Genomic DNA, 17,520 nt, shown 5'->3' with positions numbered 1-17,520 from the left:
TCTCAGAAAATATTGTTTATGAAATTATTCTTCTATAAATGATATTTTCAACTTTTCACCTTTCACAATTATTCGCGATTAAAAAATACTCCGTAATAGTAACTTCACAACAACCAAATAATTAGTAATACGGTAATTTTCTTATAAAAAAAATTCTAATAAATCTTTCAGCCGTCCTTGTAGATTGAATTGCTAATCTTTTCTATTCCCTCCATTCGATTATTATATACTTTTCTTCCATCCGCTGATAAATAACCATTTTACTACTACAGTTTTTTTTTTACAAATGAGTACTCTCACAATTCAATACACTTAATTCATATTTTATTTAAAATCAATACTTCTTCCATCCCTAAATATAAAAACTCTATTCTTTTTTATCCATCCCTAAAAATAAAAACTTTCTATTTTAAGAAATTTCTTTCTCTACGAGACCTATTTTCCACTCACACATTTTCCTTTCTACCTTTCTCTTACTTACTAATTTGCATTAAAACTAGTGTCGTTTCAAAAGTTTCTATTTTTGGGGGCGAAAGGAGTATATAAAAATAGGATTCATGTTTCACTAACTTTTTCTACCTCTTTCTTTATAAAGTTAAACAATTTTTTAAAATCTGGACCAGTAAAAAATGAGACATTTATTGATATATTGAAGAAGTATCATATTTCCAAAAACTATTTCTGATCAAGTTATTTTGAAATCGGGCTTAGTAATATGGCTTGTGGGCGCTTCTTCATTGTGGTGACTCTATGTGTGCACATATTACATGACAATTATCTTAAAAAACAAATTAGGATTTACCGCTTCTTTGAATAACAGACTTAGATTTACTGTGATTTACCTTGGGACGAAGGAATCGTTCTTTTGAGTTTGAGTATTTCTATATGCATGTATATAAGGTAAAGAACAAGTTTGAAAATAGTCTAACCTAATTTTGAGTTTATTAACTGAAATGGAGTATCTTATAGATACATCTACCAACTTATAACGGTTTGTGAATCAAACGAGATCCGGGTTGAGCATGTGATTGACCAAGATCCAGACCCGGACTACTTGACTTTGTATTAATAAATATTCCACCATTACAAAAATTCTTAGTACTGTATAATTTTCTTGTGTTACGAAAGTATATAGGAAAGTCAGCTTTGCAAATTACAAAACCAGATTTAAAAAAATGGAAAATAGCAAGTTCCAAGCAAATTCAGGCGACCAATGACTGTATTTTTATTTATTTATTTATTGCAACTTCAAACTTTAGCTCTCATTCAGCATTATTTAAATAAATATCGTATACAAATATGAAACCATAGTGCAGTCCAAACACAAACACAAACACACACACCCCCACCAAAATCCAACTCCGATTCCAAATTTCCATATGGTCTCCTCCGCCGCTGTTGCCGCCGCCGTTGTAGTCGTATTATTGGCGGCGGCCGCGGTAGCAGAAGGCAAAAAGCTGAAAACATTCAACGAAAGCTACAATGATTTTGATTTGGTTAGAGACAAGGACGCCTTTATTCTAGAAGGCAATGCAACCATCAACATTAAAGCTCTGCAGGTAACCTACGATACTGCTTCCTACACCTTCATCGCCAATCTCGCCGGTCGTATCCTCCTCAACAAGCCCTTTCGCCTCTGGGAAGATCCAGCTCGCCAGCCCTCTTTCAACACCTCCTTCCTCGTCAACATTCACCCCAATGTTAACGGAACTGAAGGTGGAGGCCTGGCCTTCGTTATCGTCCCCGACCTCGCCGGCCCGCCGCCCCAAAGCACCGGCAGGTACCTCGGCCTCACCAACTCCTTCACCGACGGAAACTCCTCTAATAAATTATTCGCTGTAGAGCTCGATACCTCCAAGCAAGACTTCGATCCGGACGACAACCACATCGGCCTCAATCTCAACAGCGTCAGATCTGTGGTGGCAAAGCCTCTGGCGCCGCACAACATCACTCTATATTCTTCGCACAACGTCAATTTATCTTCTTCGCTCGAGCCGAAATTCCACAACGTCTGGGTCGACTACGACGGCCGCATCCAGGTCTACATCGCAGAGCAGTTTGGGCAGAACAGCGCAACGCCGCAGAAGCCGCGGGACGCGATAATCGAGCTCGATCTGAATCTGACGGACCACGTGAGCCAGGACTCGTATTTCGGGTTCGCGGCGTCGACGGGGGACATGACGCAGCTCAACTGTATTCTGAGGTGGAATCTCACCGTCAATCACTTGGTGAAGGAGGATCCAAACTGGCTAGTGATCGGGCTGGGGACGGGGATTGGGGCGGCGGCGGTGGTGGCGCTGGGAGCGGTGGGGTTGGTGTACTACTGCCGGAAGCGGCGGCCGATTTCGAATCCGAATCTGGTGGGGGCGCTGCGGAGCCTGCCCGGGACGCCGCAGGAGTTTGAGTTCAAGGACTTGAAGAAGGCCACCAACAGCTTCGACGAGAGGAACAAACTCGGCCAGGGCGGCTACGGCGAGGTTTTCAGGGGGAATTTGGCTAAGGAGAATCTCGACATCGCAGTCAAGAGATTCTCCAGAGAAAGCCTTCAAGGCCAGGACGATTTCCTGGCCGAGCTCACCATCATCAACCGTCTCCGCCACCGCCATCTTGTCAAGTTACTCGGTACGCACTATAATGATGTCATATTCTAGTTAGTCCCGCGCACTTTTTAAAATCTGAAAATTAAATCATGAAAGAAGGAAATTTGGCAATCAGATCATGGCGAGATATGCAATGATGTGATGTTGTGCAGCTTGATTTTGTGTTTGAACAAAATTAGTTGCTGATTTCAGTTATATGAAGCATTGTTTTATGTCATTTCTGCAGCCATAAATGTTAACAATAGGAATGTCTTGAATGTCAAAATTTATGAAAAAACCACCCATGTTGTCGTCTCTTGTCATGGTGACCAAATCCTCTGACCTCATCCAATTTTGATGAGATGAACCTTCCTTTCTTTTACTCCAAACCAAATTATTCAAAGCTTAACATCGAAAGCGACTATTTTTCATACTCTTCAAACAACAACTATTCAAGCTCCACTTGACATTATTAATTCAAACGTGCATCCCCCTAAATATTTCAACTTGCAATATATATTTTGTTTTTGTCATGAGTGGTGAGTCATATTTGATGGCGAAATGCTACCATAAATTTACCATGTAAAAAAAAAGTAAATTATGATTGTGTTATGTTAACTTATCTAGGGTGGTGCCACAAGTATGGGAAGCTGTTGCTGGTGTACGAGTACATGCCCAATGGCAGCCTAGACAAGCACTTGTTCGTGGGGCGGGATGTGGAACCTTTGGGGTGGCACGTCCGCTACAAGATCCTATCCGGCGTGGCCTCTGCCCTGCAGTACCTTCACAACGAGTACGAACAGAGGGTGGTCCACCGCGACCTCAAAGCCAGCAACATCATGCTCGACTCCAACTTCAACGCCCGTCTCGGTGACTTTGGCCTGGCCCGGGCGCTAGACAACGAGAAGACGTCCTACGCTGAGGCAGAGGGGGTGCTGGGCACCATGGGGTATATCGCGCCCGAGTGCTTCCACATGGGCAAGGCCACGCAGCAGTCGGATGTCTACGCGTTTGGCGCGGTGGTGCTGGAGCTCGTGTGTGGGAGGCGGCCCGGGGCCAAGATCGGAGGGTTCCAGCTGCTGGTCGATTGGGTGTGGTATCTGCATCGCGACGGGCGCCTGCTGGAGGCCGTGGACCCGAGGCTGGGGGAAGACTTTGTGGGGACAGAGGCGGAGAGGCTCCTGTTGCTGGGGCTGGCGTGCTCGCACCCTGCCGCGGCCCAGAGGCCTAGGACGCAGGCGATAGTGCAGATCATATCGGGGACCGTGGCTGCCCCCGTGGTCCCACCGTTTAAACCAGCATTCGTGTGGCCTGCAGCGGCAGGGCCCATGGGTTTGGAGACGGGCTCCGCCACCGAGACCACTTCGCATTTGGGGTCCGAGTGGAGTGGGCAGTACCTTAGCAGGGAGAGCTACACTGACTCCTCCTTGGTCTAGAAGTGCATTGGATGAGCAATCTCTTTCTATCTCTTGTTTTCTTTTTTCATTTGTTCTTTGGATTGTGCAGTCCTGTTGGATGGGATGGGAAATCCCAAGATTTTCTATCCAGATAGCAACAGTCAAAAGTTTGGATTGTCCAGTCCATGTTGTCATGTAACACGTCTATTTTTGACGAATGTGTATGATAAAACACCACATGTGCATAGTTATATCCGAGAATTCAATACTTGTTAGAAATACTGCACTTATCGTACTAAAAATATTAACGAAACCTTCCCACCCCTATTTAAATTTGGGTGATGCCTTTATAAAACCATTGCACCATTCTTAAGTCAAATCTAACATAACGATTTTCTATTTCAAACTACATAACATGTTTCGTTGAATATGAATTCGCTAAATTTTGTATACCCATAAATACCTAAATCTAAGTGGGGTGTCAATTCTTTAAGAATTTAAAGTGATATTGAATGCTGACATTTTTTATCACTTCAATGAAAGCAATCACCAATAATTAAAATGTTCCTTAATTTAAATGAACTTGAGTAGGTCAGAACAAATAATTGTAGGATATCATATTTACAACCTTTGAGTACAATGGTATGAGAGATAGGAAGGCGTAGTCCCAGATATTGGTAGCAATCTCAACAATATATACATACATCTCTATACTATACAAAACTAGGAATCTGGTATCCCTACACAAAGCATTCTTGGCACAACAAAATTTGAAGACGGTAGATTCCAGCAACGAAGCAATGCAAACAACTATAGACAACCTACGCTACGAAATGTATCCCTTGCTGTATTTTCCAAGAATACGTATGTCCTTAGCCGACGAGACGGAAAACTTTGGCAAAGCATTGCATAGAGCTTAAATACCTACCTCACATAGAATGGCGATTATCTGACTTGTTTTGGGGGGTTTGTTCCTCTTGGATCTCTTCTAGCTCCTCATCTTCGCCTCTTTGACCCGCCTGCGCTTTCCAATAAGCTACCAACTTCTTCAGTCGAGCTACTTCCTTAGACGAAACATTTTTACTAGGATCGTTCACAATTGAACGGACTCTAGATGCATACCTAAAGTACAAGGAATCACATGTGTCAATACTTAACTTCGTTGTGGCTTTTAATCAATGAAGAGTAGTTTACACAAAGATGAAATAAGCATGAGTTGTTAGATTGCTTTCTTTACTTGATAATATTGTCATAGTTAAGTAGGGTGGAAAAGCTAACTTACGTTAAAGAGTTGTAGGTCTCGTCCAAATTAGACTGTGCGGGTGACACATTGACAAACATCAATGTTTTGGCATTTCCGCCAAGTGAATCGCTCATCAACATGGTCAATTTATGGTTTCTGTAAGGGATGTGTTGGTTGCTGGAAGATAAAGCACCAATAACATCTCCAAGGGCTGAAAGTGATTTGTTTATGCTTTGGGCTTCTTTCAACTGATCTCCAGAAGAACCTGATTTCTTCACTCGTTCAGATCCAGCAAGATCAACAAAGCTTAGCTGCACGAAGTTTAGGATGTTAAGAAATTTAGAATAAAGATCGGCTTGAGCTAAGAATTCTGGAGATATTAAGATTAGTAAAAAAAAGTTGATCAGTTTACACAGTTAGAACAATAGATTGATATAATACCTTTCCTCTGGAAATTGACTGACTTTGAAGGTTGGTGCTTTCAATTCTAATGGACAAGATCAAATGTGATCTTGAACTTTGCTGAGTTGCTCGTTCATCATAGTCTCAGTTGTATGACGCTGTTCGGATCCTCTTTCAATAATATTTCTCAATTCATCGTATGATGAAATTAATAAGACTGTCGCGTTTTCAACAACAACCATTCCCTACTAAAAAAAAGTACAAAATCATTAAATAAACTTAAGGATATCAACCACGGAAATATATCTAAATGTAGCATGAAAGAAAATCATAAATTCCAAACATAAGAGGTTAATTTTAGATTTATTTATGCATATATCAGTAATACCTTTGGATCTTTTTTAATTTCCAATTTCGAACGTTTTGCATTCTTTGGGAGCATGAGATCTATTAGGGTGTCTTGATACAACTCCACCATGTATGCCTGCATATGATCATAAAATTATTAGACAATGATACAACACAAACAAAGTGGTAATACATGCTTCTTGCTTTTGATTTCAGATTTTGGTTTATTATTAAGAAGAAATCAGCGACAAAATGATTCCGATTATTCGAACATAAAACAATCACACATTTTGGTATAGTAATGGACAATATTTTGTTGAATGGAAAACTTGATCTACAAGTACAAAGTTTATTACCTTTAGAGTAAATGAAAAAATTTTACCATCCCGCTTCATAATTCTAAAAAGTTCTGATATAGCACGTGGAGTTAGCCCAGGATTTTCTTCAGTTCCATATATTGTAAATGTCTTCCCAGAACCAGTTTGTCCATATGCAAATATGCAAACAATATATCCATCAATAGCAGATTGTATTAGGTACTGCATTAAAAGAGAAGTCAACTATGTTAGACAAATTAGTGAGAATGTATGTCATAATCAACCACACAATATTCTATAATACTTGCCTTGGTGTCCTACAAAAACATCATCTTGAGTGGCATGTCCATCAAAAACTCGATCATACAAATGCTGTTTCAGTCTGTCATCTTTCCATGTATGTTCTACAGTGAACTCATCAATATTTCTCAGAACATCTTTTTCTCTCTCGGATATTTCCTTATTACTAAGAGGCCTTAGTCGACAATAGACTCGAATCTTTCCTTTCATATCCGGATATTAAGAGAAGTGTCAAAGCATAGTCGTTGACAAAATAAGGAATCTGGAAAAGGACATTCCTAATACCATAGACAATTTGACACCAAAGAAAGACCACCAAACTTTGAAACAAAACTAGATATCTTTTTTCTTATATTAACATGCTCAAGTTCCTTTTTTGGGTTCTGGGATGTTACAGTTTCATCTAATATGTAGCAATTTCCCTCTGAAAATATTGTATTGTTAAACTAATGTATGAACTATGAACTATGAAGCCAACTAATTCTCGAATCTGAGACTTTATAGGCAGAAGAGTAATGACACTAAAAACTATACATTTTTAAGTTTTATATTAAATCCAAGCACAAAACAGATCAGGATAGGAATTGCATTATATGGGGGGAATATATGGGTGTGTATGATTGAATATTATTCCTCTAAAGGAAACATGCCAGAGGACAGAATCAAGAATAGCTAGAGTGTCAGTGGTACCTTCAATCGTGTTGAAATATCTTTTTCTCATAATTTGTTCTTCCTTATAAAGTGCCTCCATCTCAGCCAATTGAGTGCCTTGCATCTTCAAAATTGCAGCAGTTTGCTCATTTTTTCTGCCAATATCCTGCTTAAGGAACCAACCATTAAACGTATGTACAGTGTAACATTATAGTCTATTATCTTTTGAACAATGCAACACTAATATCGACTCATAAAAATACCTCCCATGCACACAACAAGTCTTAGAATTTAAATAAAGGAAAAACTAGTAACATGAAGATCCCACCTCTTTCATTTCTCTAAGTTCTTCCAATTCTCTGAGATTATTTTGCACTGCAGAGATCTCTGTGTCCTTGAGGGCAAGAGCTGACTTTGCTGCAACCAAATTTTGTGTGGCCACTTCCAGTTCCCTTTCAAGCTCCGAAATACGAAGCTTCAAGCTCTTTCGTTCTTGTTCAAAGTTACCCTCAAAAATAGCAATCTGCATTCGAAGTGTCACAACAGTTTAAGGTCATTTAAGCTATAAAGAGTTGTCCAAATAAAGAAAAATACGGTATCGTTACCTCATCAGCATTCTTCTTATGAAGCCTTGAAAGTTTCTCTTCAAGAGATGCTCTTTCACTCGCAAGTTTTCGATTGGTTTCTTCTGCATCATGCAACTCAGTTGTGCGTGCTTTCAAATCATCTTGAATCTTATGCAAGACCTGTTCATAAAAATCAAAACAAGATGGCCAATATTGAAGAATAAATCAAATGCAGCAAATTGGATTGACCAATTATTTGAAGTGAATAAGATAACATGTAATCACAACACTTTTAGGGTGTGTTCTCTTTGATGGTGGGTTACATATGTTTTTAACTCATTTTCCACTATTTTCACATGTTCCCTAGGATAGAAAAAAAATTCCCAGGGCAGCCCCTTTTCCCTCTTATTGTTCACTCCAATTCCTAATAATATCATTATTATCATAGGTATTAGTGTGATAAAAATTTCCCTCCTTTTCATATGTTAAATTTGCAACCAAAAGAACACTCTTAGGGGAAAAAAGATATCGAAAAGCCACACATATATACCTGATTATTTGTTTCAAGCAACCCCTTTCCTCATATTGTTTTCCACCTCCTGGCTATTCAGCTTTGCCAACTTCACCTCAATCTTCTGTTTCTCCAATAAAGCAGCCTACATGCAGTTGGAGGATGAGGTTAGGCAAACATCAGTGGAAATTGAGCACATTCTACTCAAAGATTCCTACCTGAATTTCTGAATCTTTTTCATCACACATGTTTCTCAGTTTGTCACATTCACAGATGATTTCTTCTAAATAATTTTTCTCAGACCTTAGTCTGCCTTTCAGACCCTCCAAATCTTCTTTCATCTCCAATTCTTGCTTTTGCATTTCATGCAAATCCTTTTGCAACTGAAAACCAAAAGGAGGAATATAGGATACTTGGTAAAATATGATAGCAATGAGTAACATAGTGTTAGTGATTAGCAATTACTTAAGAAATTCTCAAACTCACTTGATTAACTTTATTCTCCGATTCTTCAAGAGATCTTGACAATTCCAGAACGCGCTTCTCATTTGTGTCCAAAGGAGGTCGGGCATTATTAGAAGGGCTTCCATTAACCGAACCATTAACTGAACCATTAGCAACTGCACGTGCTTTGGAGTACCGGCGAAGCATTACATCATTTATATGTGTTTGAAGGGCAACGCAGATTTCCTCCCCCTGATTCGATAAAATTGACAGAGGTTATTGAGTAACAACACAAAGGAATAAAGAACAAAATATATGAACAAAAATCACAAACAGCTGACCTGCTTAGTTTCAAATTGAAATATATGAAGTACACCAGCAACTCTCATTTTAAAAAATACAGCAGTATTACTGCTTCCAAATTGCATTATATCCCTTAACTCAGCCGAGTGCAGATATTCCTTTGGCACAGGACGGAAGAAATGAACCTTTGGGGAAATAAGCAATCATAATTAGGCATCGGATCATCTTGTGGTATTAAATGCCATTTTGAAATAGGAATCAGACTTGTGGTATTAAATACCAGTTTGAAAGTAGAAATCAAACTTACCCCACGCTTATTAATGCCTAGAATAATTTTCCCTGGCAGGAGCCCAACGGGATCATCAATCTTACGGACAGCAAAGAACACTGAGTTCCCATAAGGAAGTGTTCTCAGGATCCGCAAAAATTGTTGTCTAGCATCATCTTTTGTCAAATTTTCCTGAAATTTGACACAATTTACAACAGTATAAACGTCATTTATATGAGGCAGTATTTAAAAATATAATCTTTTACCCCTAAAAAACTATAGTATGAATCTAAAGTAAATGAAATAAAGAATATTGTAAAGGATTTGAATAATACGGAGATACTACCTGGCAGAGAATGAAGTTACGCAAGCTATTGATAAGTAGAAAAATTATAAGCACATCCAGAAATTCCTAGAGTTACCCAATTCTTTGTAAATACAGAAAATCATAATGATGTTTAAGAAAAGACAATATTTACTAATTACTGGTAGTCAAGAAAAATGAAATTAAAACAATCTTTCTCACCATAGAACCATAATGGGAAAGAACATCAAGCTCCCAATCTCTCTTGGCTCGAGTAATGGCAAGTTGTCTTGGGAGAAATCTTTCCAAAAGTGATGTCCAATCTCTGGATATGTGAATGAACAAACAAAAGAAAAAAAATTAAGCAACAAGTGTCACCATATCTTACAAGATAACAAGTTAAGCAACGATAAATAAACAAGTTGAAGATTAAATCAAGAAACATTAAAAAACACAAAGTCAAAGGGATAGAGAAACAGAGTCAGGCCACTGACGTGCATGTTTCAGGAGAAACAACATATCCAATTTCAACAAGAATTTGCAAAGCAGATAGCTGTGCAGCATCATCTCTTCCCACAGGATAATTTCCTAATGCATAATCATGTTGTAACTGTACTAAGGAACAAAAAATGTCAGAGGAAAATACTGCCAATGTTGAAGAATGCAAAGTGATAACCGATCAAGAAAAACCAAACAATGAAGAATGAAGAACACTATATTTTTGGAGAGTTGAACTAGAATCTTATTCAATGTGTAAATCAAGAAGTGTTTACAATATGAGTCAATCTCCACAATGAGCTAACTACTCTATTTATACTAGCTAGAACTAAAAGAGTGAACAAGCCTTCACTCGATGAAGCCAAACGGTTACAACCGAATTTTCAAGAAAGCTCCAACGGCTAGTAGCCGTTAGTTAACTAACATTCAAACTTCTCTCTTCTTGATTGTGTGTTTTGCATTCCACCTTTACTTCCATGCACATGCATTACTTCATCTAGGCAATCTTCATAACAGCCAATATATAGTTAGCATTGGACTGAAATTGAGCCAATCAGTTTCAACATAAGAAGCAAGTGAATTGGCAATAAAAAAATCATTTATATAAATATAATCAAATTTAGAAAGACGGGTACGAGGAGAGGGGACATACTTGGACATATGATAATTGCACAAACATTGGGTCTGTAATAGCTTCATCTGACTCCCGAAATAGCTTCTTTTTTAGTATGAGTTTGCACTGTAAAATTTCCCCCTTACTTCGGTCCTTTGAAGCCTTAAAGTCAGCAAGTAGATCACCAATATAATTATTATCATCCAAACCTATATACTCCTCTACAGAACATATGAGAATGGATTGTTAGTATTATATGATGGATAAATAGAAGCACGTTTTTCATTGATAATTTAAGAAAATTACATCCGCATGAGTACCATTTCCAGGGTCCGGTGATTTTGAAACAACAGCCTTGCGACATTCAAATAAACTGAAGCTAGAATATGGCGATAATTTGATTATTCCAGCAAGCTCCTGGAGTTTAAACCAAAGACAAATAGTTGGTAAAGAATACATTTTGACCATAAAAAGTAAATAAACATCTCCCCATCTCTAATTCATAACAAAATTAACCAGCTTCCAAAATCAGAAACTACAATTAATAAAATATTAACTTTAAATTAAAAATAATGGACTTACATATCTGTATATTAATGTTGTATTGTATCAAGCACCACCAACTATATCTATTTTCTGTGCGCGCACGTGTGTGTGTGAATGTGTGTGTGAGAGAGAGGAAGGGCTCCATAATATTTGTAGCTAGACAAGAAGCATCATGTACTAAAAGTTTTGAATATTCTGTGCAATCTTCCATAGAGGACATACACCACGAGAGAAGCCTACTATTATTATCTTGGTCAGTCATCTGTGTTATTGGATTACTCAAGGTTTTGAATCCCATTGATTACCTATGCTGATGTAATTAAATCCCAGAGGTTAAACATATCTTAGTCCTGTTGGTTTTATAGGATGTACGTCAATAAGTTTAGATAAAATGTGATCAAATCATCTTAATTACTCTCTACAATCTCAAAGCCACCATAGAGAAACTGGTTTTTTTATTTAAACAAAATAAAAACTTCTAATAAACTCCGGCTGCTAGACCAAATTTTCTATACTTATTGGACCCACGAATATGAAATGCATGTGTACAGTGTACACATGAGGGAATGTGATCAGTACCTCAACAACATCAGCAACAGTAGTGGCCATCTCATACGTAATCTCTACAAATGTCTCATCCAGGAAAAAAAACTATAGTTGTGAGCTTTTTCCCGGTCAGCACAGCATTAATCTCCTCGCGTCCAAGTATTGTATGACGTGGTCCAGCCTTAACAGAACGCTTTAATGCATTCAATGTGTTCGTGGCAAGGACGTGTACTTCAGAATCATTACTGATACTTTGTACCACAGAACGTACATACTTGGACAAATACCCACCAATTTCCTTGCAGGGGGGCATGCACAATGCACATAAATACATCAGCTCCCATGACCTAATTAATGAATGCCTGTTTACAACACAGCACAAGACCAACTACTAATCAGCAAGCTACGTGGAGCAATGGGAATAAAGGAAAGTGTATCAACCAGTCTTGGCATCTAGATAAAAGCACTATGGCGATGACTAACAACAACTAGATACAAAATTAGAGAACTTCAAATTGGAAATCTAAAAACAAACCTATCAGGATTATTTCTTGTCTGCTTCAACACTTGCATAAATAATTCATCTCGGAGTTCAGAACGCTTCAAAGATTGCTTGTATAGTTTGTTAACAAGCTCAATGCGTTCATCTAAGCTCATTGGAGAAACTCGATCAGAGGTATCAACCCCAATATACTTCAGGATGACTTGGAACAGCTTAACTGCTCTGCCAATAAGATCACTGTTTATTTTAAGCAGCGAAGTTGGAATAGGTTCCTGTCGAAAAATATAATCTACATTTAGCACACAAAATGGTAAAGATGAACATTAATATACAAACATTTTAGCTCAATACCTTCTGGAAGCATAGCATATCCTCAAAGGTGAACTTTTCTCGAACTTGTGTTCCAGATGTCCTTCTAGAGAAGAAACCACGTTTTCCAGCTGAATTAAGCTGCTTCTGCATAGCCCTCAAGAATCCCTCCACCTAAATGAAGAAAAATAATTACAGACTAACGAAGTTGAATATCCACACCCAAATACAATGGGTATCATTCACTGCAATATCTGGAAAAAAAATTGTATATTCACCTGGAACTTGTTAGTCAGTGGTAAAGCACCAGCAAGTTCAGGTGGCATAGCTGAAGACAGTGTATTAGGTGTACTGCAACTCAAATGACAAATCAGTAAGACTGGCGTAATCGCATTGTAATCTTAAAAATCTATATTTAAATCCAACTCAGTCTCTCACTACGCACCAAAAACATATAAACGCAATTCAAAAGTAGCACATGCGATGTAACAAAATAACTTACAGTGGAGCAAAACTGGAACCATCAGAGTCATAATCATCACCGTTTGAGGTGGCAAAAGAGTTGTGCGAAGGGGTCCCCAACCCATTGCTAGAGCCAAATGAAGACCTGCTTGATCTCAAACTGTGTGCCGTATCAGTTGCCATTTCTTCTAAGCAGCAATGCCCGAGAGATCAATTCAAACCATAGTTCTTTCTTTTTTTCTATTTCTCTTATCTGAATTAAATTCAATCAAGTCCCTGGCTATCTCGGGGAAAATTTCTGTACAGCACATTGAACAATCAGCATGTAAATCCCAATAATAGCCATAAAAATTAAATAATACTCCGTACTAAAAGCTACCGAATTTTTTATAAAAAAAAGAACAGAAATGAGGAACAGAATAGAACTAAGCAGAAGTAATGAATCGCATTTGCAATTAATAATACCCTATTTAAGATCAGAATTTGATAAACCCAATCTCTGAGATCCGGCACAAATTCCAGACATAAAACAGTGGATTAACAGCATCTAACTACGAAAATTGCAGCTGAGAAGACAGAACGAATTTACAAAAAATTAAGATCGCAAAAGTTAAACTAGAATGAAGTACTGATAGACGATAGTAAGCACTAAACGCCAACATTGGCAGCAGAAATTGAAGGAATAACACTCAGCAAACGCCCAAATTGAAGAAAGTTCACCAAATGCACGAAACAAATCTAGTGAAGCAAGGAATAGCAATAAGTAAATCAGAGCACAGAATGTACCGCGTGAGCTATTCAATGTCTGATGAAGGCATTTCGGTTGCCCAAATCCATCTGGGGAGAGTGAAGCAAGAAGAAAGTGGGTAAAGGTTGGATTTTTAAATTTTCTTTTCTTCTACGATAACATTTGTCCTTTTTAAAATTAAATTCAATTGAATAATCTTATAAAAATAGTAGTATTACATATTTAGTCAACATTTATTAAAGCATCCGCAATGGCGGACTTCGACGCGGAATTCCCACGGACGTGGCGGACGTTCGCCATTAGGCCACACACATGCGGATACGGAATTCCGAAGAGGGCGTCGCAGGTCCGCGGCCTTCCGCGGAATTCCGCACGGAATTCCGTCCTGACGTCCGCCATTGCGTGGACTGTCACAGAATTCCGCACGGAATTCCGGCCTTTGCATTAAATTTTTTTTCTATAAATTTTAATTCCGTAAATTCTTTACTTCCGGAAATTTGTTAATTTGTGAATTTGTGAATTTTTTTTATGTGAGAATTCCGTCGGAAATTCCGCAGGGAAATTCTGCCACTGTGCAAAGGGAATTCCGTATGACGTGGCAGAGCAGTGGAAAGTTCTTATTACGTGGCAGTGGGAATTCCGCCGGGACATCCGCACCACTGCTGATGCCCTTAGCAATTATGATAGAGTTATTCAAATTTCAAACTAAATTGTGTGAATATGTTGTATTGCCAAAGAAATAGATACTACTAGTATTGATTAGCACACCTTGCAAATTAATTATGGATCCAAGCACAAAATAGGTGAATATTGGATAAGAGTGTTTTTTTTCTAAATTTTTGTACTTTAATGTGTGTTTTAGATATTGTGAATCAAAAATGAATAAAGATTTTCACTAACTACTATATTTGTCAGTCCAAAAAGGGGAAATTAAAATTGCTTACGATAGTAGTATATGATTTATTGTAATAGATGAAATTTTATTTGTGGTTAAAAGATTACTGTAATCTTAGTTGGTAGAGGATAAGAAGATCTACAAATACTATAGATTTATAGATTAATTAAAAATAAAAAATAATAGTAAAAAATTACAAATTAATCCCGGCAAAGACATTATATCTTTAAATTATGACCCGAATAAAATAGGATTACTACTTTCCTTTTTTATGAATACATGAAAATTCTTTTGTTTTTTCATGTTGGGTTGTTTCTTAAGGTCATTTAGAGCATCCACAATAGCGCCTAGCGCACCGCCTAGTCGAGCGTCGGCGCTAGGCGGTGTGCTAGGGGGTCTATTGCAACCGCCTAGCCATTTTCGGATTTAAAAACCGCCTAGCGCTCGGCGGTTCCGTGGCGCTAGGCGGTGCGCTGGGCGATCCGCTTGGCGCTAGTGAAGCGTCCGGATCGCCTAACGCGATTTTTTTTTGAAACACTATATATACTCGCTTTGCACGTCATTTTCATTCGCACCACTTGTTTTAACGAGTACTCTCTCTATTTTAATTTCTGTACAAGATCAACACCTAGAAATGAGTAACGCCGGTGGTAGTAGTGGTGGAGATGCTGAGAAGTACGAGCGTTTAATGAACGAAGCGCTAGAGACCTATACGAACCGTGAGATTGATCAATGGATGCAGAGGGCCTTGCAAGCCACGGCGTGGCCGCCCCCAACGTACGGAGTGGGGTACCTCACGATGAAGACGGCCGCCTCCAAGCACATGCCGACATGCGCCAAACGGAGGCTCATATTCGACTCCAAAAGGATTTAATTGAAGAGTTATGGGCTCGGAGGACTGCACGGCAGTAGTTTTTTTTGTTAATTATGTAATTTTTTTTAATTAATGTCCTTTTTAAATTTTAATAATATTATTGAATTTTCTCGCATATGTCTCGTAAATTAAATTCCGTATTTTGTGTGATTGTTAATTATTTGTTTTATATAATTTTGAGTGAGGTGGCTATTGATGTGGCTGGCTATTTATGATGTGGCTAGGCTATGGCTGGGCTATTTATGATGTGTCAGGAGGATTTTTAGTGTTGATGATGTGGCAGTAGGAGTTTGTGGCTAGGCTATGACTGAGCTATTGCTGGGCTATTTCTACTGTGGATGGTCTTAGTATAATGATCTTTACTTCAATTTATTTTCATCGCCTTTAAACAAAAGAATGTCAATGCAAATAACTATGCACTTAATATACATTTTCATGATGCGTTGATTAAAATCAACGAATAGTATCTGTTTATTAACATCATTAGCTTTACAAATATATTTATTTTAAGGATTCAAAGCTCATAGCCCATAGGCGTATTATAGGTCTATATATCTCCATAAAAAAACGTCGGAAGCATGAAATTTGATACTCCTATATTCGAGTCATTGAGAGTCAATCAAGTAGGAGTACTAGCATTTATGATTCCACAATGATTGCAGAACTCTATAAATACAATACAAATAATTAAGCATATTTGGTGGATTTATGTATAAGCATATATGATCAAGTTTCATTAGAATGGTTCTCAAATTTCAGACCGTAATAAAACATTTTAACTATAAGTGCACGAGAGCATCCACAATAGGGCATCCTATAGTCCGCCCTATAGGGTTCCTTATGCTCCGCCACATCATCATTTTATCCTCCTACCCTTCCACCTGCAGTGAGACGCTCTAAAGTCTGTCCTATAGTTTTCACTACTGTTTTGTTAATTAATTTTATGTTTTCAAATATGTCATGCAAAATAATAATAAAAAAGCACCACGATTTAAAGGCAAATCCTACATTACTTAATTAAAAAAAGTTCCAAGATAGAAATAAAAAACAAGTTCACTACAAATAAAAAGGGCATACTCTACATCATTCCCAACTTGGGGCGCAGATCATCGATCATCCACTTGAGGTATTCGGCTTCGCCCGGTTCCTCACACTGCCTGAGGGAGTGGAGCGTGTCCAACAACATCCTCCGGTTGGCGGCCGCCACCAACTCCGCGTAGGCATTTCCCGCAACTGAAGTCGGGACAGGGGTCGGGGCCGCGATCGGGCCGGGGCCTGTGAGGATGTCACCATCGCCTTCGCCTTCTCCTTGCCCTTGTTCTTGGCAGCCTTGCTGCCAATGGGACGCCAGGAGGACATCGGTGTGCCGGAACTCTCATCCTCGTACATCGGTTGGTTGAGGTCCATCGGAGGTGCGCCGTTGTCGCTGCTCATATAATCACCGGTGGGGTGTTCTTCGTCCTCTTCGCCGCAGCCGATAGGGGCAGAATCCCTCCTTGGAACTTCTGCTTGTCCTTCAAGAGGAGCCAGGAGTTGTAATGCTTGAAATTGCCGTACAATGAAATGTACGACGCAAGCGCTCTATCGCGCACATCAGTCAAACTCTCGCCGCTGCCCTGCTCCCTTAAGCACTTCTCGTACTCCGACGAGAACAAATTGACATGCTTCTTCACCTGATCCCAGTGCTTGCGGAGCTGTGCATGCTCTAACTTCTTGTTAAAAGAGTAGTTAATTGTTCAAAAGGTGGGAAATTGAATTAATAAAATACGAGAGAGAAAGTAAACAAATTAAAAGGGTTTTCAAGTATGGCATGTTGTGAAACAATATTTAGTTACCATTTGAACATGTTATGCATTGAATTTTGATTTTAGACAGTGGGATATTGAAATGAAGC

At 38.6% G+C, this 17,520-nt stretch overlaps 1 protein-coding gene and 1 pseudogene across 1 annotated transcript; one reads left to right on the top strand and one right to left on the bottom strand.

Moving 5' to 3' along the window:
* Positions 1–1,258: 1,258 nt before the first annotated feature.
* On the top strand, positions 1,259–4,227 carry LOC121787412 (probable L-type lectin-domain containing receptor kinase S.5). Its single transcript, XM_042186123.1, has 2 exons — positions 1,259–2,622; positions 3,207–4,227. Exons 1-2 carry the CDS (start codon positions 1,380–1,382, stop codon positions 4,013–4,015), a joined length of 2,052 nt encoding a protein of 683 aa, XP_042042057.1. The 5' UTR covers positions 1,259–1,379; the 3' UTR covers positions 4,016–4,227.
* A 337-nt stretch (positions 4,228–4,564) lies between these two features.
* LOC121787429 lies at positions 4,565–13,407 on the bottom strand (annotated as a pseudogene).
* Positions 13,408–17,520: the final 4,113 nt, after the last annotated feature.

This window comes from Salvia splendens, chromosome 22 (assembly GCF_004379255.2).
Source record: "Salvia splendens isolate huo1 chromosome 22, SspV2, whole genome shotgun sequence".
Lineage (NCBI taxonomy): Eukaryota > Viridiplantae > Streptophyta > Magnoliopsida > Lamiales > Lamiaceae > Salvia > Salvia splendens.
The sequence above is the reverse complement of the archived record's forward strand: the minus strand, read 5'-3'. Positions and strand labels throughout refer to the sequence as shown.